Here is a 22,166-nt window from a genome sequence, read left to right as displayed (position 1 = left end):
AGCTGGTGTTAGCTCTCTGGTACACTGCAGTGTACAGGACATTCTGGTCCAGAAAAAGAGAGGATGAAACCAACTGACTAACTATAACTTTGAACAAAGATTCTGATCCTGTCTGTTGGTGTTTAACATTGTAAAAACAGGAAAGGTTTTCAGATGAGACTTGTCTCCTCTTCATTAACGCTCCTCTTGTGATACAGAAAGCCCCAGGGCTGTACCAGACCTTTCCTTTGCTAGAGACAGAGTCTACAGCTTTGCTGTAGCTTATATGAAAGCAGTGGAATTGCCTTCCATTTGATATTTTTGCCTAGGAGCTTACATTTTCAGTGTCCTCAGCAATGGTGCTAGCAAAGTGAAGGACAGGCATTCCCATATTGTCTAGTGGTTTGTGCCACAGTCTCTATTTGTGGATTAATTTTGGTCCTACTAGAGCCAGCATCTTCTCTAAGCCTAACTGAAATACCTATTTTAAAGATTGTTCTTAAAAGTACAAGTAGGTGATTTGGTTTGTTGAAGGAAATGTATGAAACAGGGAAGGATTTCCATTGTCAGGTTTACATAGGGATGCATCTGCTTGGTGAAAGGAATCAGAGCTGTGGGTCCAACAGGTGAGGGAAAAAACACCAGTGGCTGGGCATCAGGCACTTGTGGGATGGGAGACCCAGCTCCATATCACCCCTGCTTACTGCTTTAATCAATAATCCATGCTGCTGGATACTTCCCACTGCTGATAGCAGTTCCCCTCCCCATTTCCATGCAGATATACTTTCCATAACTGATTTATTTTCCTCTGATTATTTAACAGCCAGGATACAGCTCCTATCATTCCCTTTGCTTACTTAACATTATAAATGGAAAACCTTCTGGGGGCTTTAGCCATTTAGTTTGCTCTTCAGCACAGCGTCTTTGGCATTTTTCAACATTGGGAGTAAATGCAAGAGAGACCACCTGCCCGAGGGTGAAACCTGCCCCATCTCGTTGCTTGGTGGACCCTGTCTACCTCTTCTCTGCAAGAGATGGGATCCAGCCCTGGGGAAGGGGTGCACATCCTAGTGCACAGGGGCTGAAGATGGCTTTGCTTGGGGCAGCGGGATGAAGCTGACAATGGCCAGACTCAGAGGAAGAGGGAGGGACAGGGAAGGCTGCAGAGAAGCATTTTGAACATGTGTTGTGTATGTCGGAAATGAACTCTTCTCCTCCCAAGCTCTTCCAGCTCCTTTCTTTTTTCCTGCTCTTGCTTTTCCTTGAGGTATTTCTTCTGACAGTTCCACACAAGTGGTGAAAGAAGTTGTTCAAAGGGCAAAAATGAAGGGGAAAAAAGCTTTCCAGTTTTATTTTCCCATCAAAATCTGAATGTTTTCTGAAGAGAAAAAATAGCAAAAAATATAAATAAATCCCTTTTGTCTGCAAATCCCCTGGTGGGAGTGGGGGAGGTTTGACTGAAATGTTCCTGTGTGACTCATTTCTGGGCAGCTCTTTGCCGTCAATGGAAACTTGTCCTCAGCAGATTTTATGTTATTTTCTAACCTGCCTGCAAGGAGGTGTTTCGTTTGTTGACTGAGGTAAAGGAGGCGCCTGCTTCTCCTTTGATATTCCCACATCTGCCATCAGAGGAAGGCTCCAGATGGCCATTTCTTCTGGAAAATGGTGATAAAAACTCCATTGGTGTTTTCCTCCCCTGCCTCATGCTGGGGATGTCTCTGATGCGGCTTCAAACTGTTGATGATAACGGCTTGATCACAGTAATGTGCCCAGGAGAGTAAATACCCACAAGCATGCTTGCTCCATGGGCTGGGGACCTGTGGCCAAAGTATGGGCTGCTTCCTCTCTCACGTGCTGGGCTTGCCTGAGAGATCGGACTGATGCAGGCCTTTCCTTGGGTCCTCTGTGCTTTGAGCTAGGGTCTCCTGAGGAGTTCCCACAGGACAGTACTGGGCTACTGGGAAAGGATTTCCAGAGCTGGAGCTTTTCATGCCCTTAATGAAAGTAAATGCTAGGAAAAGAAGAAGAGAAAAGCATGAAATCCTGCTCTCTCTCAGGTGGTCCCATAATTTTCTTGGGAGAAATTAAAAGGGCGTGTAGGACAATTATTGTCCTGTTTCCTTATAAACAGGCATCCTCTGGTCAAGGCTAAAAGTACTAAACAGCAAGCATGCAAGGATCAGAGATGTGGTGTGACCCACACCTCTCTGGGCACAACCAGTATGCAGTACAACCTTTTTTTGGCCATTTTTCCTTAATGGTGTCGTTGCATGGTGAAGCCAGTGTAAACTTTCTTTTGGGACCGTGTTGGGGCTGGCATCCCCCATGCAGGTGAGGTGTTCATGACCTGCCAGTACCTACATCCAGGCTATCGATTTTACCTGTGTTTATCCTGGTGGTTCTTTACTCGATTTTAACCCTCTTTCCCAACTTGCAGGACTGATTGTACCAGTCTGCTGGGAGCAGCAGGATTACTGTTCATCTCTGTCTCATTTTGTGCCATGCTGAAGATGACAGATAGGTGGGATTTTCTAGTGGTGTTACAGTATAATCTTCACTCCACATCCTCCACTTTCACATGGTCAGGATTGAAGGAGCAAAGTCCTGGACACCTGATGGAAGGTCAAAATACAGCTAGATGATGCATCTCTTCCCTCAAGACAGTCACATTTAGGCATGTCAAGGCACATTTCCAGCATAATTAACTTACTGGACTCCAAGCAACCTATCTGTTGTCATCTTTGTGATTACAGCCCCAGTCCTAATGACAGTCCTGGATGCTGGAATTAAGTTCTCCTCCCATCTCTCATTCCTGTTTTCTGTTGCAGCACCTTGTTAATGCATGTCTTCATGTCCACTTTAGAAACTATACGAATTGTGCAGAAAAATGTTGAGCAGTGCTAAAAATGGGGGGACGGGGGATTTCCCCCCCCCCTTCCTTCCCCACAGATGCATTTATCACCAGGGCAACTTAACTTTAGAGTTCACTAAAAATTCAAGCTGTTGGCTTAGATCCATTAAGAGAGAAGTTTTATAGACTGAGCTAAGTGTGAATTACAGTTATGGTTATGGCATCTTTCTTTCCTTTTCCTTTTCCTTTTTTTTCCTTTTCCTTTTCCTTTTCCTTTTCCCTTTCCCTTTCCCTTTCCTTTTCCCTTTCCCTTTCCCTTCCCTTCCTTGTGTCTCTTTCTGTCTCTTTGTGTCTCTTTGTGTCTCTTTCTGTCTGTCTGCAGCTTGACTGTTACTCTGGCACCGAAGCAGTTACAATTGCTAAGTATTTCATAATGCAGCTTTCTTCTGCCGCTTGGCAGGTCTGGGAGGAACCTTGGGGGATTTAAAAGGTGGTGCCTCTGGAAAGGGCATTGGAGGTGGTGGTGGTGGTAGTGGGGCTAACCACTCGTTTTAGCACCAGGTATAAATAATTGTCCTTTTCAGTCACAGAACAGAGTGCCCAGCCTGGCTGCAAGACTCTCAGGATGTCCTTGATAACCCAGAAATGAGAGAGAAGGAGGTGCATTTCTCTTCTCAGTCCTGCACTGTGCACTCTGGCACTAAATGAAACCACTGGCTTAATTCCAGGAAGGAAAAGCAGTGGGTTAAGAGGAGTTCACCCCTGCCTCCTCTCTTCTCTTCCACCATGTTCAGGTGAGACAGACCTTCTAAGTCCACAGAGGGGGCTTTCACAGCCCTGAAACTGGAAACTCTTGTTTGCAATAATCCCAGTGACAAAGTGCAGAAAGAAGGGTTAAGCCATGGGTCTTTGTACGTCCGCGCCCCGTGCTATTATCTTTACAAGTGCATGCTGCTCACAGGGGCTGCCACCCTGCAGGAGGCAGACCACTGTTGGGCTGTGGGGGCTGGTGGCAAGGGACATGGGAAGGTGGGCTGTGCAGAGAGGAGCAGGTTGGAGGGCACATGCCCAGGTCCTGTGGGGTAGGGACTCTCTAGCAGTGCCCCAATAGATGGGCCGATTCCTTTCTGATCTGAGTGGTACTTGATGGAGATCCAGCACCCTGTTTTCAGGAGCGGGATGGGACCGGGGTGGGTGAACTTCCCGTTTCACTTGGAGGATGAAGAGCATGGTTGGGAGAGGATGGCAAGTGGGAGGATGTGTCTGCTCAGGAGAGGCAGTGGGAAATGTTAGTGCATGTGGAGGTATGGTTGAGCTAGCTGCTATGGCTGAGGGCTCCTCCGGAGAATCAGAAGTGTTCTTTGCTTTTTTTTTTTGTTTTTACTTTTTTTCTTTTTCATTGCTTCAGTGTTAGGAGCTGGAGAAAAGGTCTTGCCTAATGACCGAGTCAGTGTGTGTTGGCTGTGTTGAATTACTGGCTATTTTTAGATACTGGAAGCTCTTGTTGAGAGAGTTGAAGGCCCTAATTACTGGGTGGATCAGTTTTCAAGTGGGGTGGGATCAGTGCAACAGCCTGAAAGGCCACCCACAGATAATGAACTGCTGGCCACGGAGGGAAGAGAGGCCAAGTAAACTCACCTGCCCTGGCTGCTTCTCCCTTCTGGTGGTGAGCCTGGACAGGGCAGGTTTCTAGAAGTAATGTGCGCCAAAACAGGGAGCAAGCAGATCCTGATTCCACTGGCTGCCTTGTGCCAGTGCAGGATCTGCCTGGTGTTCCTCAAACAAGTAGCAACAGCCTTTTGCAGCCTTTAGAAACAGTCCATGGACTTCAGCACTGTTCCAGTTACAGGAAGCATTGGCTGATTATTATTAGGATTTTGGGATAATTCAGGCTGAAAGGAACCTCAGGAGGTCATCTAGTCCAACCTCCTGGTGGGGCAGGCTAGAACTGCAGCCAGGGCTGCCCACAGCCTACGCCCTCAGCTTGCAAGCGATATGTCTGGTAGGAGCAGTCAGGTGTGCTGGACCTAAAATTATCTCTCCAAACATGGCCAAATGCAAATTTGTGAATTTACATTTCTCCATTGCACTCAGAGTGATACAGACTTACATTATCTTGTATTTCTTCACAGGATTTCTCTTAGATACCTACAGATTCCCAGTGTTGGCCATCTCCAAGGCTGAGACAGCAATCGCAGTCACTCCCTTTCCACCACCCCTGTACAAGAACTCATTAGGTCAATTTGGGATGGGTTGGTTTTCACATGCATTTAAGGAAAACAAAAACACCCCCCCCCCCCAAAAAAAAAAAAAAAGAGAAGAAAAGCCTTGTTCAGGAGACAAACTTCTGCTAGAAAGTATAATGGGATATGGTATGTAAAAGCTTTCTGCCTTTCATTGCAGCATGCCTGTAAGTACCTAAATACGTGGATGAGAGAGAACAGAGGGGTTAAATGGAGGCATTTTCTGCAAGAAGAACTGAATGAACTTCAAATCATAAGCAATCCAGACACTGGCATTCCAGCTTCGTCTGTCCTGTTTACCAGCCACTTTGTTCCTCTCTGGGGCCCTGCTTTGTCCATGGGGACAACTACCATATTGCAAGTAAACACTGCTGCATCCTCTGCTCCCCTTTCTTGCCTGTCTATGCTTTACCCATGGGAAAAGAGAGAAGAGACAGCTCCGAATGACACAGAGTGAGTAAACAAATCTCTTCTAAAGAAAAATTGTGCTGAGCAGAAGTGGCCTGTTCCTGAGAGCTTTGAAAACTGGCATTGCGTTCTGGCTGGGAAGGCACTAAAGTACAAAGGTTTCTATCCCTTGCACTAACTATCCCCTTGTGCACACAGGCATTATGGCTTTTGGTCAGGGGCCATGTGTATGAAAGCCCATGGACTAACATGCCTTCTTCCTCTGGATGAGACCTTGTGGCTGGCCAGCAGTCCAACAGAACACTTTGCAGCTGGAGGAGCTCATTAAATCTAGTCCCATTAAATGTGTAAGGGCTGCAGACAATGCAACAGCTAGAAAGCTGCTCTGGTCTGTCTTGCGCTATCATCAGGCACAGCAACAAGGAACTGAGATGTATATGGCTGCTTCCCTGCCCCTGAGCAGACACAGAGGGGGGGTCACACAGAGCCTCTGTAGCTGGATGCAGTTGTAGATTGGGGTTAGGAACCAAGGAAGGAATGCAGAGGAGCCTGCTGGAGGGTGGTGGGTCTGCTCTGTCGGGACGCTTGCAAACTCAGCAAAGGCATCTGCCAAAGAGAGGCCAGCCCTGGGGCGAGCCCACCTCAGAAAGCTCAGCCCCAGCCCATCCCAATCCTAGAAAGCCCTTCACAGACGTGGGGGAGCATGGGCTGACCAAGCTGAGGGTGGAGTTCTACCTAGCCCTGTTGTCTGGTTTCCAGATCTGGTCCCTTTGACTCAAGGAGGGCCAAACAGACATAGAGTCAGGTTTCCAGACCGGCAGCCAATTCATTCCAGGGGACGTTTCTTGGCCCCAAGTCTGCCTCGTCTAATGGCATAAGGACTGCAGGCAGGGGAAGGTGGCAGTGCTAGCCAGCACCAATGGCTTCTGAAAATCCCACCGATTCCTTTCCTCTTTTGATCTTCCACTGGGCAAGGCAAACAGGTTCGATTTGCAGATCTCTCCTCTGGATCGCTCGAGCCCAAATAACAACATTTACAGGAAGCCGTGTTTGCAGCCAGAGTCTGGCGTCTGCAGACTGATACCCTGCCACGGAGCAGCAGGAGTGGAGCTGCAGGAAAGCTAGATGGATTACCACCATTCCCCTCTGGCACTGGGGACTCGACAACGTGTGCTCAGAAGCCGAGGGTGTGTTTCAAACACTCGGAGAGCGGCCCTGCGCCAGGGCACCAACACGACGAGCTGCTGGAGGAGGTCGGGTTCGGTGCGACCCGCTTTCCTTGCGGACCTTTTGCGTGGTTTCCCTTCGCAGTCCCAAAACGTTGTGCCCGTGTGGCCGCCTAACAGGACTGCTGCTCCCTTCTGAGAGTGCAGCTTTGGGTGCCACGTTTGAGGCTGCCTGGCGGGGTTTAAGCAAAGCAGCAGCTTTTTGCTCAGACCCTGCCGTTTCTTGGTGGTGTTTTCAATAACCGGCTCGCCTTTCTGCTCCCTCCCAGCCCGCTGCAGCTCTGTCCACCCTCACACAGCCTGTTTTCTCCCTCAGGCTTGCGGCAACCCGACGGACGGCCCCGGGAGCAGCGCTGCGGGGAAAATCAGGAGGGTACGATCACGTTAAAACCTTCTCTGCAGCTTTTAGCTGTGGAAAACCTTGTCTAGCCTAAGGAAAGCAAAACGCTGCGCTACACCAGCTTTCAAAACACTTGGTATCCCTCCTGCAGAGGTGCACGTGGCGGCCGTGAGGCTGCTGCAGGGAGTGGGGACAGCACTGTAAATTACCAGCTCCATTTTTGCCCGCTGCTGGAAGAAGGAGCCCCCAGGCCCCTTTACCAGCCACCGAGCTCTGCCGGGCTAAGGGCTCCGGCTCGGGGCGCTGAGGGCCGCCGCCGGGAGAGCCGGGCCGGGCCGGGCCGCCCTAGCCTGCCTCCCGCTGAGGTACCGCCGCGGGGCGGGTCTGAAGGAGGAATGGCTCCGGCGTTACTCCCGGCTCCCGCGCTGCCGGAGCGGAGGCGAACCGCCCTCCTCCCGCCGGGGAAAACCACCTTAACGCGGAGGCAGGAAGCCGCCGGGCCGGCAGGCACCAATCAGGCCGGCCCGGGGAGCGGAGGGCGGCGGCGGCCGCTGCTGCCGGCGGGGGAGGGAGGCCGAGCCGGCCCGGCGGGGCGAGGGGCAGATGGCGGAGGGCGGCCCCCCCGGCGGCGGGGACCCGCCCGCCGCCTCAGGCGGGCAGGCAGGTAACGTGGGGGGGGGCGGCGCTGCGGGCCCGCCGCTGTGGCAGGGGCTCCTTTCGGGGTCGCCTTGTGCCGGGAGGGGACGGGACAGCCCCCGCCCCGGGCCAGGGCTCAACCCGGCTTCCCCCCCTCCCCGCTCCGCTCCGCTCCGCTCTCTCTCCAGCGCAGGTCGTAACCTGAAGGAGTGGCTGCGGGAGCAGTTCTGCGACCACCCCATCGAGCACTGCGAGGACACCCGCCTGCACGACGCGGCCTACGTGGGGGACCTGCCCACCCTCAAGAGCTTGCTGCAAGAGGAGAGCTTCCAAAGGTGAGGGGGGCTGGGGGGGGGCCTTTCTCGCACCCCACCCTGCCCGCACCCTCAGCGCTGCCTTTGGAGACCCTCACGGGGACAAGGGGGAAACCAGGTGCGAGGTCCCGCTTCAAGGATTTTGGCTATTGACAACCCTGGGGCTGCTCACCCCGCACCATTCCCACAGCTTGCTCCTTTTGGAGACACCCAACCCCTTCTCGTTCCGTTTTTACGGGAGAGGTGTCAGGTTGGGAAGATGCTCCGCTCGCCCCCCCCCCAGATCATCCCACCGTGGTCTCCCAGGAGGCAAATCTCAAGCCAGTTCGCGAGCGTGCGGCGGCCGAGCACGAGCTCTTTTCAGATCAGGGCAGAAATGTAATACCGTGAAAATAGGAGCCTACGTAAAATGGGAAAAACATACAAAAGGGATTACAATCAAATATAAATCTGAAACACCCAATGTTACAAAATCTGCCCAGCGCTAAGTCTGTGACCATGGGGACAGTTAATTAATTTTCCTGCACCGTGGAGAAAACTGCTTAGAGTGCAAAATGTCTCCCAGCCTCAAAAAAAGTGTCCTTTCAGCAAAAATGACAATGAGCCAGCCCCTCTTTCTGCCACCTGGGCAGCTGGGGCTCTTCGGACCCTTGGTCTGAGATTTTTGCCTTATTTTTCTGCCACGCCATGTGGGAGCTCTGTGGCAGCAGGGCCAGGCATCCATCCTTGCAGGAAAAAGCAAAGTTTGGTGGGAGGAGGAGGGCTGGACCCACACCACCACAGCAGGTGGTGGAGTGAGCAGAGAAGTGACTTCTTTGAATTTGGGGGTTGGTATGGGGTGGAGGTCCCCAAATCTCCAAGGTTAAAGGGAGCACTTTTATCGTAAGATTTGACAGCTGAGGGCATGATGTGGGGTTTCTACTACTCCTCTTCCTAAAACATGGTTGAAAAAAAAAATTGTGGCATTGCATTGCTCTCCTAGCAGATTCTGTAAATGCACTGTATAAAAACTGCTTTGTCCTGTACCAGTTACGTGGGCCTGCATGGAGTGAGCTAGAAGAGCAAATCCAGTGCTACACTGGCTAAAGAGCACTTTCGCCAGCCTACATTGGCCTTAAAGAAATCCTTTCCTCTCTGTGTGTTCCTGCTAAAACAGTACCTGCAGTGATTTGCAGAGAGTGAGTGAGGTCTGGACGTTTATGAGATTTGTAGGGTTAACCTGAGATCTGGATGAGCATGACAACTAATACAGGTTAATTCAGAGGGGGTCTAAGCAGCTGCTAGCCAGAGCCATCTCTTTCAATAAATTGGAAAAGGCTCTTAGGCCAGTACAGCCATCCACCAAGGAAGCTAATGGCCTACTTATGCTGTTCAGTGCAGGATGGCTGCACCTCCCAAGCTTACTCCTTGCTGGCAGGGCTGAGTTTCCCTGGATTTGTGTTTATGTCATCCCATGGTGCCTGGCTGAGTGTGGATGTTGCCAGTGGTGTGATACAGATGTACGCCTGCATTTCCGTATGTTGCTCCCCTCCTCCTGTGTCCTCTTGCTGTTTCCCTGCTGCTTTCCTGACTTTCTGCCCCCTTTGGAGCAGCTTGAATTAAATGGTTGTGGTCCCCAGCTTGGTCACTACTGATCTGGGACATCTCCCTGTAAAAAGGGAGTAGGGAGCTTTTTATTTTTTTTATTGGTAATTTTGATTATGTTTTGAGGCAGGGTTTGTCCCTCACTGTGCGTATGTGCAGCTCCTGACACAGCAGAGCTGCGATAAAGCCCATCTTCCAGGCGCTACTCTGGTACATGCTGTCGTCTCTGGCTACCCACGTGCAGCGCCTAGTCAGGTTATTGGCAGGAGCTTTTCAGGGCTGCTATGAAGTGCCAAAAATGGGGAGGAAAAGCTTCAAGCGAGCTGTTAGGGCTCTCCCAGCATCCTCCTCTGGGGCTGGGGTAGGTGGGATGGTGCAAGGTGGCAGGAGGCCCTCTCTGACCCAGCGCTTTTCCCCCCTCCGATGCCAGCCGGATCAACGAGAAGTCCGTGTGGTGCTGCGGCTGGCTGCCCTGCACACCGCTGCGCATCGCTGCCACCGCTGGCCACGGCCCCTGCGTCGACTTCCTCCTCCGCAAAGGGGCTGAGATCGACCTGGTGGATGTGAAGGGGCAGACCGCCCTCTATGTGGCCGTGGTCAACGGGCACCTCGAGTGTGCCAAGATCCTCCTGGAAGCTGGGGCTGACCCCAACGGCAGCCGGCACCACCGCAGCACCCCTGTCTACCATGCGGCGCGTGTGGGCCGGGCAGACATCCTCCGGGAGCTGATCAGGTGAGAGCTCGGGTGCGGGCTGGATATGGTCCTTATGGGGAGAGGGGTGGCTCTGCCTCCCTCTCTTCCTTCCTTGGGATCTTTTCCCCCATGGGGCTCAGAGCATCCGTTCCCTCCTCGCATGCCCAGTGCCTCCACAGGCCTGGTGATGCTGGCCAAGAGGTGGACAGAAGAGAGGGTGGAGAGGTGCCCAAAGGGACATCCTTGTATTCCCCATCGCTTGGGCCTGGCAACAGGTCTGTGCCCTGCTGTGTGACTCCCATGCCTGTTCTCTTAAGACAAAAAGCCCAAGAGAGGAGTCTCCGTTTCTGAGCTCACCATCCACTGTTCAGTCAGATCCAAATCTTACAAAGTACGTTCCTTCCCACCTCCATCTTGACTGCCAGCTCCCTGCCCCTGGCTGAATTTATGAGTGAGGTGGATCCCCCAGCGAACCAAAAATTGGAAACGCATCTCTCCTTTGCTTAGCTCTGCTGCTCTGACCGTTTTCTGTCCTCGGGAGGAGAGATGCTTGTCACCGGCACTGACTGTGCTTGGCTGCCTGGTGTTTGCCCATCACTGGGACACCCTCTGTGGCATCTGATTCAGTCTCCCCTTGCCAGACACCTGATGCACAGCTCCGTTGAAGGGGTGGCATCTCTGGGGCAGGGAATGATGGCCATCACCATGAGGTGATGAACAGTAACCTTAGCTGGGTGGTGGGTGACTGGTGACCTCCTGTCCCTCAGGAAACTTCCTCTGCAGCACCAGCAGTGAGTGGGCTCAAGGTCTAGCAGTAGGCTGTGCAAACTTGAGTTTCTTTCTCTGTTGTGTGCCTTGATACTTCCTTCCTTCTAAATTGGAAACTTTTTGTATAAGGGACTATGCTGAGCAACTATATGGGCCATTGATGCCAAATAATAAGGGATCATAAGGGGAAAATACAGGTTGTAGAAAGAAATAGTAGAAGAATGTGTATTTGGATTCGCACAGAAATGCTCTCCAAGGAGTCCCTCCAATGACCACAAATGCTAGAAAATAACAAGCAAAAGGATTTGAACAGAAAAATTTCAAAATACTTGGAGTTTTTCTCCTTTCCTTTTTGCTTGTGGGGAAGGTAATTTTCATACAAGTGCAGCTTTAAGGAAGCTGGCAAGTAGAAAGAAGGGGAGCTGATCCTCCCTCCTTGCTCCTTTCTCAGGAAGCTGAGAGAATGATATCCCCATCGCCACGTGCTTGTTGGTACGGGGTTCAGCTCACATGCTGCATTCCTGAGAATCTCCCCAGTATATCTGCTAAGGCAGGGTGAAATGTAGCAAATGGTATTTCAGCAGCACATGGAGAGCTGATGCATTGATTTATGTGTCTACTCCTTGGGATGCCTTGCCAGCAATATTGAAAGCAAGATTTTGGAAAACTTTCAGGATTAAAAATTAACTGGAGTTTGTCCAGTATCTTTTTATTAGACAATGTCTCTCCCAAGGCTGCTAAGCTAATACCAAATTGTCAGATTGCCCAAAATTTCAAATATCTCAGAGTACAGATTTCACAGGTCTGTTCAGAATCACTTATTCTAAAATGCAGTCTTACGTTACAAAGCTCACTCAGAGATTTTGAAAACGTTGATCTAAAGGATTTGGCAGGGGGAATGCACTGAGGAGGACACTTTTACTGAGATATAAGGAAACATTTCAGCATATTCAGCTCGAGAGGGCCTCAGTGTCCTGAAGAGAAAGCCCAACCCAGTCAGGCTTGCTGCAGGTGTCTAAACATCACCTGGTTCTTTTTTTTTTTTTTTTTTTAATCATATGGTAGCACAATCAGGATTCCTGAATGCTACTACAATTGCTGAACCAGCTAACCAAGCAATAGGTGAAATTGTATCAAATAATAGTAAATACACACATAGCTATGGAATGGTGATCCATTTTATAAGATGGCTGGCGGAAATATTTATGGTTATATTGCCAGGGTATAGATTACTTTCCTAACAGCTTGTGATGTGATCATGCTGCGATGGGATCGGACTGTTGCACTGTATTTGCAGTGTAACTGAGGGCTGACCCAGTGTATTAAGGATGAGAAGATTCTTTTGCCACACTAAAACGGTGAAAAGGAGATCTGATAAATTACCCTGATGCCTCAGGTGCATGCCTAACTGTGATAAAAGTAGAATTTTGTATTTTGCTTTGAACTGGGGCTTTCTACTGAGAATTTTGATGACAACAATGGAAAAAAAAGGACTGAAATGAAGGGATACCTGCTGTGTGGTCAGGATCACGGCCATAGGAGGCAGTGGCCCTACAACAGCCCTACAAAAGTCCCACAGCAGCACAGATGCCTCTATCCAAATGCTTGTGTAGTCTGATTTTAAGAGGTTTATCTACAGGGAACACGTGCGATTGCCTGTGGAGAACAGACACCTTTTCTTGTTTTGCACACTGTGCTCCAACATAGGTGAAGTGATGCAGATTCAGCAAAGTGCTGTGGAAGTCCCCAAAAGATGGGAATGTCCCCTTAGTGCACAGTGATGCCTGGGCCAGCTGCCTGGCCTGGAAAGCAAAGCTCAGTCCTGTGGCTGGTGCGAAGACCAGCTTGCACTTGGCAGTGTTGTTACTGCTTAGCTCCGTCCTTTTCCTGCATTTTTCCACCCCACCAGTCTCCTGAGATCTCAGGCAAGATGTTCGTGCTTGGGAGATCTTGTGCATTGGGGTAAAAATACACTGCATGCCATAGTTTCCTCGGCCCTTGTTCTGTGTGTGCTTAATTTAAATGAGACTATTCCCATCCTCAGAATTGAAGCATTTCGTTAAGTATTTGCTGGATAAGGACCAGCCCTTACTGGGTTCAGCAAGAGCTGTGCTTGCCTTGAGGCAGGATTTGTCCCCAGGTGGTTTCCTTACTTGTTTTATTAACTGCAGAGAGGAATATAATGCTATCTAGGAAGATAGAAAAATCTAGTTCTCTGAATGCTCAGTCTGCAATTTTGGGAGGGGGACTGGTGAGTGAGGGAACCTTTTATCCCTCTGTGGAGAGAAGGGACAGGGCTTTGCAGCATCTGCAGTGCTGCAGTTAAAACCAGCTACTCCTCAGGGGATTGCATTGTCTTCCTCCTTCTTCCCATCCAAGCTGCATGTGAGGTAAATGGAGTTAGTGTCCCCATTGCTTGGGTGTTACCCAGCCTGGGGGAAATAAATGCTTATTTCTGCCATCTCTTCTTTCCGCAGCATTGCCGTTTTTCAAATTTTATGCTTTTCCAGAGAGTGACACTCGGCCTTTTTGCTCCCATTTATTTGGCTGCATTCTTCACTTCCTACAAAAAAAAGAAAAGAACCAAAGCCAATAAGCCTTGTTTTCTGCTCATTCACAACTTAGTGCCATCTGTACTTACCGAAAAGAAGTATGCTGCGGGCGCTGCTTCTGTTTCATGACGATGCTGATGTCCTTTGAGCAGGGCTTTAGCCTGCTTGCATGCCTTCTCTGCGCCACAGCAAGCCCGAGCCCGCTTTACTCTGGCTGCAGGGCTCATGGAGCAGTTGGGACACCATGGCACCATGCGGCGAAGATGTGAGGTACGGGTTTCTCTGTGGGGTAGGGTGAGGCAGGAGCCAGTTGCAAAAGGCTTGAGAGGTTTGCTGCTGCAGCTCATGGAGGTCTTCCCTTCAGTGTCTGGAGTGCTGGCCAGTGAACTGTAATCTCTTGTGCGGTATCTGTTATAATATATAGCCTGCAAATGGAGCTGTGCAGGATGGATGGGGAGAGCGGAAGGTCTGACACAATTATTTTGTGTTTTTCCAGTTTCCTGCATGCTCAGAGTTGGTGGGTATATCCCTTCAGCTGAGCTGCATACTAGGGAAAAGGCCTCTTTTTGACTCCCTGATGGGATTTCTGATGGGATTTCAACCACCCCAGCTCCTTCGGGAGCAGGATTTTGTCATATATGTTTTGCTGTTGAGCACAGATTTCCGTTTCCATTTCCCTGCTGTTTGTGACAGTCAGATCAATTGCCTGTATTGCTTTTTGGCCTGTTTTATCCTGGTGGGGAAGTTATTTCACTGCATCTCTTCAACTGAGTCATTTGGAAACATCCCGGCTCCCCAGCCAGCTCATTAGCATCCAGCATTATATGGTGCTGGCTCAGGGCTGAGCCATCCCTTGTGCCAAGGCCGTGCTTGGCACATCCTTCAGGAGGGCAAGGAAAGATGTTCCTCAGCTGCTCCTCCTTTCTCTGAAGCCTGGGTTGTTGCGGGCAGAGAAACAGCTTTGCTTCTTGAAGATCAGACCATGCTGGATATGGCATCCTCACTCAGAAGCCCCGCCAGGTCCATCTGAGGGTAGGTATAGGCGGTTCTTGGGTGGTGGGCCCCAGAGGTACCAAAGACAGGCAGGGTGCTCACCCTCCGGGTGTCCTTCAGCCTCATCCCCTGCCATTTTGTCACCCTGGGCTGCAGTTGTGGTGCTATTGCCCCTGTTTCGAAACCTCTGCTCTTCTCGCTCCCCCACCCAGGTATGGCGCAGACGTGGATGTGAATCACCACCTCGCTTCCCGGGTCCCCAGTCTCTCTCTGCGGCCCCTCACCACACTGGTGGTCTGCCCGCTGTACATCAGCGCTGCCTACCACAACCTCCAGTGCTTCCGGCTGCTGCTCCAGGCTGGAGCCAACCCAGATTTTAACTGCTGCGGGCCCATCAACATCCAAGGCTTCTCCCGGGGCTCCCCGGTCTGTGTGATGGACGCTGTCCTGCGGCATGGCTGTGAGGCGGCGTTCGTCCACCTCTTGATTGACTTTGGAGCAGATCTGAACCTGGTGAAAGTGGAGGCCTTGGGAGTTGAATCCACGGGAAGGGTCAAAGTCAACCCTGAGGCTCTGCAGGTGTTCAAAGAAGCAAGGGGTAAGTGGCTTTGACTTAACTGAAGTGGCACTGGTTTTATCTAGCTCTGCATTCAGGAGAACTCTTTGGAGAGTTTATTTGGTAGTTAGGAGCTGTTAGGGTGGGTGTTACCATCCTCTTTTGGGTCTGTTTGTTCAAGTGCCTTCAGCCAAGTGCAAAAAGATCGCGTAAACAGGTTATACCTAACTTAAAAGTGTAAAGCAATTCTAACACACAAAAAAGATAACTGGGATTTAACAAGCTGTTAAGCTAAGTGTTAATGACTTCACCACCCCTGATATAGCTCCCAAAGAGCTGTTGCTGGCCAGGCAGGCATCAGGCAGGAGAGGACCGTGGGCCTGGCCTCTGCGGCTCTCTGGCACGGATCCTTAGTGTTGCCGAGCTGCTGCCTGCCTCCAGCTCTGTCAACACTGATGACTCAACCCAAAGGCTTCCCCATAAACCTCCGGCTAGACTCCCGTTTTTCTTCTGTTGCATTTTGGACGTTCATGTGGTGTTTTCCCTCTTGAGTTCTTCAGCTACCAATGATGCCTATCTCAGCAGCCCAACCTCTGTCTGTAACTTGACCTTTTTTATCTTTCTCCTAGCTCTTCTCCATTGCCTAACCATGTCCTCAGCAGCCTGAGGCAAGGTTTAGGCAGTGGGGTCCTATCAGAGCTGGGCGTTGGATATGCCGACCACAGGTGGATTATGACATATCCAGTGAGATCCAGTTCTCCAAAGCCATGCAGATGCGCACTCACTGTTCTTGAGTGACCGTGTGCTCTGCAGGGTGGCCCAGGGAGGGACCCAAGAGACAGTTGTAATCTGGACAGGCTGCTTGGGAAGTAAAGCCACAAATGGTGGTAGCAAGTGGCAGGAGGGAGTTCAGGTGGTGGTGGAAAAAGGTGGGAAAAAGCTGGCTTTTTAAATTTAACATCCTCTGGGAAGCAAGTAAGTTACAAAAGAAGTAAACCAGAGCCTCAGACCTGAACATGCCTAAATTTACCTGCTATTTCTTTCCTTTTATAACAAAAGCAACATCAATACAGTGCGCACCCTTGTTCCAGCAAGGGCAGCACCTCGTAAAACCACCAGGCTCAGCTGGTGAAGGCCAGGGCTTTGCACCAGGGTCGGAAGTGGTGTTTCCCTCTTGAACTCCAGAGAAATTCGAAAGGGATTCAGGGTGTGGGATACAACCACCAGCCCCCACCCAAAGTTACTGAGCTTTGCACGTGCCTGGTTTTTAAGCCTGCCTGGACTTCTCCTGAGAAGAGATGCACATAAGCTGGAGCAGGTGGTTTCCATTAAGCCTGGGTTTAGGAGGCAAGTGGGAGTCCTCAGGTAGAACATGCAGGATAATGGGGCGGTGCCTTGGAGGTCCAGTTCCTGAATCAACATGGACACCACCATCCTCTTGTCCCTGTGCTGGAAGAGCTCTCCATGAACTCAAAAGAAGCCTTCAGAAGAAAGTTGGGATAAGGCCTGAGGTGGTTATCAATGCTGTTGTTTCCCAAGGGGCGATTTAGAGCAAAAATAAGGTCCACATAATTTTAAAATGATCCGAACAGTATAAAGCCTCTCACAGCCTCCCCTGGTGTGGATTTGGCAGTGATCTCTTGAACCCTGTCATGCAGGGTCTGCCTACATGGTCACAACCCCATGCAGTCTCCAGCTTGCCCTTCCAAACTGCCTGTGTGACAGCTGTCGTTGCTCCAAGTCTTTGGCCGAAAGGTTTGACCTCCTGACAGGGAGGATTTGTGCATGCTCAGCTCTCCTGCACTGCCTTTGTGTTGCTGTGCAGGACGTGGCCTCGGCGTTTGGAAGGGGTAAATGGCTCCTCAGCTGTCAGCCAGAGCTCAGCACAATTTACGCGCTGTTATCCCTCTCTCTTCCTCTCTCTGTCCCTCAATAGTTTTTCTCTGCTTTCTTCATTGCAGGCCGCACCCGGAGCCTCTTGTCTCTCTGCCGCATAGCTGTACGAAGAATACTTGGCAAATCTCGTCTGGATCTGATCCATATCCTTCCAATCCCAGACCCCATTAAACAATTTTTACTTCACGAACACAGTTAAAGGGCAACTGGCTGCTTTCCGGGACAGTTTGATTTGGTAAATGAGTGCGCTGATAAAGCCAGGTGCCAATCCTAACCCTTCCCCCACAGTGAAATACTGTATTGCTCATGGAGTGCACATAATTCCCTGCCCCTGTGATTTTCCTCTCCAAATTTAGGGTGCAGTGATTTTGTGTGTCTATTCTTAAGTTACTGGTTATCTAACTGGTGATCTCTTGTTTGCAACTGGTTGGGCATTGAGGCCGGTAAGTGTGTGTGGCTGTTACATGAGCAAATACAATATATCCTATAGCTGTTAGCATATGTCTGTTTGTTATGACTCTACCTCTGTTATTGATCTGTGTTACACACACCCTGGGTCTCAGTCGCACTTCTGCGTGGGGAAAGTGTCTGTAGTTAAGCCTTTCCTCTTCCTGTAGCATACAAGGGAGTCTCTCCTTGCATTGGTAACGGTTTTACAACAGCACTCTTCTCTTTCTGCCGCCAGTACCTGGCCTTTCTCTTCCGTATGAAGTTTGTGATTGCTGCTGTAAAAGTGGGTGTATTTTCTTCTGTCCTCTTCTGGTGTGAAATGCATCCAAGTTTCCTGTCCAGTGCTGTGTGTTACTCGGGAAATTGTATCCGTGTCTCTACGTGCTGCAAGGTAGCTGCTGACTTGGCTTTCTTTGTGTAGAGGCCCCATCGCACAGATGGGAGAGTAGCAGAATATGTAATCCTATCCTGTCTGAGTCATTTCTACAGAGCACCAGATCTGCTGTGGCAGCTTGGCTCTCCCTCCAGCACTGTAATGGACAAGGCAGGGGCTGGCTGGTCTTCCTCCCGACTGCTTGGGACTGGGTCAAGTCTTGTGACCACTGCCATAGCACAAATGAGAAAACATGGAGAGAAGAGGAAAAGGTAGTTTCACCTCTGGAAACTGATAGCTACACAGCCTGTTGTGGGGATGTGATCCCTACAGTTCAGTCACCACTGCAGTGGTGGTGGGACAAGGACTGCGATACTCAGATGAAGCCAGCACGTGAACCTGAAAGGTTTCTAGGGTACTTTTTGGAAAAGCAATGGCTAAATTTATCTTCTGTTCACTTTAAAATGGGTTTGAATATTTGAAGTGACCAGGAGCAACAGTGGAGGGGTTGCTAAATTAAACTGTTGTGTTGCTGTGCTGGATGGTGGTTGATGCAATGCCTGTGAATATATCTGTGTGATTATGAAGAAAAAGACACCAAAATGATCTCTAGACTGCCTGCTTGCATTATTGCAGTGATTATGATGTTATTGAAGGCCCGGTAAAATAGCTGACAATGAAATAGTCACATAGAAATAGGAATTTCCTACTTACCTTTTACTCCATATCCCACAGTGGCAGTATGACCACAGAAAACCCTCCCAGATCCACTTAACAGGTCTTTTTGTTTGCATACTGCTTCTACCAGCATTGTGGAAAAGGGAGAAGAAAGGACTTTTTGTCTTTTCTTGAAGAGTTAGGAGGTTATGTGCTTCTAAACGCAGTGTTGCATCCAGCAGCCTGGGCTCCTTTGATTTCCAGTGCCTCTACATTACTGTTTACCTTCATGTCACAAGCTCACAGAAGAGTGTCATTCTGCAGTGAGTCGACAGCCTTTCATTGGGATCTCAGGGTCAGCCAGCTCCTTAATGGTAGCAACGTAGTCATTGCATAGGAAACATTGTCAAAAGAGCAACTTTAGAAGGACAGAGATGATGGTCCCTCAGGATCTTGGGTAAAAACTCAGGTAATGTTGGTACTTGCTTTTATTTTACTGATTCAAGTTCTTTCTAGTCCCTGTGTTGTAAGTTGATTTTTTGGACAATTTTTCTTTGTCAGATATTCTTCCCATGCTCATGGAGTTGGCAAGGGTATGTTTTCAGATGTGATCCTAAAGATGTTGGGGATTTATTTATTGTATGGTATTAGTGCCTAGGGACCTGTTGTTGAGGCAGGTTGAGACAGAACCTGAGTTCAGCATGGGATGGCAAGGACAGTAAGACAGCCCCTCCTGGGAATGGGATCTAGCTCTGGTCGCTCTCTCCTTGACCCGCTGCAGTAACAGGGAAGTGGGGTTGTTTAAGCTGCCTTGCATTTCAGTTTCAAATGCCTTTGGCCGACAGCCCTGGCTATCCTGCCACTATAGGAGCAGATCCTCAAGGCTGCCCCATGGACTTGCCCCATAGGCCTTGACACTGGTTACCAAATGTTCTTCTTCCAGAGGCATTAATGCAAAATCACAGTTCAGTTTCTGTTCCTCCCACTATGGATTGTATTTAGGGTGGAGTTCAATAAGCAACAATGGACTTTCTTGTATGTTTTATTATCTGCTGAAGAACACGTGCCTTTCCAAGATGCTTTCAGAGAAGGAGGAAGGGCAGGAAAAATGCAGTCTTTGATTGTTTCCTGTTATTTCAATTCCATGGCCAGGCCTGGAAGGTCCGGCTGGCCCCTTACATTGCTCTACTCACTGATTTTAGGATAAGTGGCACAATTTGCACTGCTGAGAACAGGCTAAAATGTGGTGGTTACACTCAGTGCTCAGATACCAAAGCAAAGGATACTTTCAAAACCCTCATCAGGTGAGATATAATGGCAAGGATATGTAGCTGTAGGCGTGCTTTCAAGGTGAGAAGGCAGCAGTTTTGCACTGTTTCCTTTTCAGGCTTGCAGATGGTTTAGGTTTTCACCATGCTGGAGGCCAGGGCAGCCCATAAGCTTGTTGCCTGAGAGTTGTGCGCTTGCTTTATAGAAGTGTTAACATGCCTGAAAGATGCAAACAGGTTGTAAAGCCTCTTGTCACCTTGCCGGTGGAACCATAATGTTTTGCAGGAGCACAGGCCGAACATATTCTCTAGCTCCAGTGTATGGAGGCAGAAAACGAGGTAGATTGTCTTGAGAAAATGCCATGGCAGCGGCTTCTTTGGGTTGACTTTTTTCCCCTTGATTTTTACTTGTTTGTGCAGTTTTGCAAACCGGTCATCCATTAGTGCCTTTTGGGTGAAGGTGGTAGGATGGACGTGGAAGGCATATGCTCCGGGAGAGCTGGCTCCACCTGGAATGAACTATGGTGAAACGCCATGGTGTGAATGATGGAGGGTGGCCCAAAGAAATGTGGAGAATTTAGTTGTTAACTAAGTGCCTGATGTAACTCAAGTATATAGTTAAAGCTAAGCCTCTGCAGATGACCTGTTACAATTTTAATTATAGATGCTTCGGTATTTGGTTTCTTGACTGTTGTGCCCTTGCCTGGACACTGTCCTGCAGTGTGTTTATGGATAGCCAGCCAGTGGCACCCTGACCAGTCTAGTAACTGTGCTCCCTCCCAGAACCGTAACTCCCATGGGAGTGAAATTGCAAAGAGCACCCTCTTCCCATGCACAGAGTCAATACCTGGTACTGATATGATTCCTTTGTAGGTCCCACTGGTAAGCTCAAGCCATACTGGGGGTGGGGACTTTGGCCTCTCTGTGTATGGGTAGTTCTTTTGACCTCAAGCTTGAAGGACTACATGAGTCTTCAAATCCAACCGATGTGGAGTCCAAAGGATTCCCCTGACCATGGATATCTCCAGCCCCTGATCCACAGGTCAAAGGATGGTTCTCCCAACCCAGTAGCAAACAAGCTTGAAGTTCGTCAATCACTTGGACATTTGTAGAATCAAAGCTTTGAAGTGCAGGAGACATTTTGCCTGGACTGCCCATCCAACTCTGATCTTAACTGAGGGACTGTGCCTCCTTGCAGAGGTCTCGTTGTTAAACCTGGATGGTCTTTCTTTTGGCTTGAGGGCTTGAAGGGAGTCCAACTCAGGGGGACAACTTGCATAATATTAAGCTGTAAGTGCAAAGGTTACTGTTAGAGTAAGTCCCTGTGGACATTGGTTACTGAAGCTACATAAACCCAGCTTTGCCTAAGTGAAGTGGTTTAATACGCAGACTTAGAAGGTCTGGAATTTTCATTGTAGAGAGATAATAATGAATCTCAAAATAGATTCATGATATTCATATACCACAGTGTCCTATCCTGTAGGGCCAAAACCTATAGCCTCTGGCTGTCCCTGTCCTTTTAAATCCCAGAAACAGCAGTCTTCCAATATGAAATCTGAGTAATATGTGCATATTCTGTATCTTCACACTATATAAGCAGCATTTATTTTTGCCTTAACTGGGACTTTACCATTTCCTCCTGTGTAGCAAAGCATTCTCTTTTGTAAAGGTCTTTTTATCATGTTGTTGATGGGACATGCTCAATTAACATGAATAACAAATGAGTATCGTGAAGTCATGGGTGGGAAATTAAACATTTCTGCAGTGTACCTCCCCTATATTGAAGAATGCCTATTATATTTGTGCATTATATATAAAGTGTACATTGTGTGGCCTTGCTATAAGCATGGGTGGGATGGGATAACAAGATTTGGAAAATGGTTAAAGAACCAAAACAGATCTGGAATAAGCAAAGCAGATCCAAAGCAGTCTTTTTCATGTGGACTTTCTTTTTGTCTTTGTTGCTATAGGGGATTTCCAGAGCACGAAATGGTGGTACCCAAATGTAATTTCCTGCTTTTGGGGAGTTTTGCAAAAGGCAGAAGAACAGCATCTGTTGGGTCGAAGTGGGTTTTTTTGTTTTTCTTTTTTTCCCCCATCCCCAAAGTTAAGTAAAGCACTTTTTAAACCAAAACTGGCCTTTGAGGTACAGCAGCTCTTTAGCCCTTCCTGTTTCAGTGAAGAAAGCAGTGTAAGAACCTGCCCAGGACAGAGTAGAGGTGACAGTCCCACTTCACAAAGTGCTCATCAGTGGTCTGTTGGCTTTGCCCAGGGTAAGATGATTGTGCACAGCAGCAAGATCAGATCTGAGAGCAGATAGGAGGTATCTGTGGTGGGCCTGGATCCATGTGTAACTGAATAAAGATTTTCTAGTGCAA

At 49.2% G+C, this 22,166-nt stretch overlaps 1 protein-coding gene across 1 annotated transcript; it reads left to right on the top strand.

Moving 5' to 3' along the window:
• Positions 1-7,442: 7,442 nt before the first annotated feature.
• Positions 7,443-22,166, top strand: ASB1 (ankyrin repeat and SOCS box containing 1). Its single transcript, XM_052791875.1, is given in 8 exon segments — positions 7,443-7,509; positions 7,512-7,622; positions 7,625-7,669; positions 7,672-7,711; positions 7,872-8,018; positions 10,012-10,314; positions 14,801-15,186; positions 17,106-22,166. Coding segments are annotated over 8 exon segments (1,233 nt in total). The 3' UTR covers positions 17,240-22,166.

This window comes from Harpia harpyja, chromosome 7 (genome assembly GCF_026419915.1).
Source record: "Harpia harpyja isolate bHarHar1 chromosome 7, bHarHar1 primary haplotype, whole genome shotgun sequence".
Taxonomy (NCBI): Eukaryota; Metazoa; Chordata; class Aves; order Accipitriformes; family Accipitridae; genus Harpia; species Harpia harpyja.
Note: the sequence above shows the minus strand (reverse complement) of the source record. Positions and strands in the feature narration are given on the sequence as shown.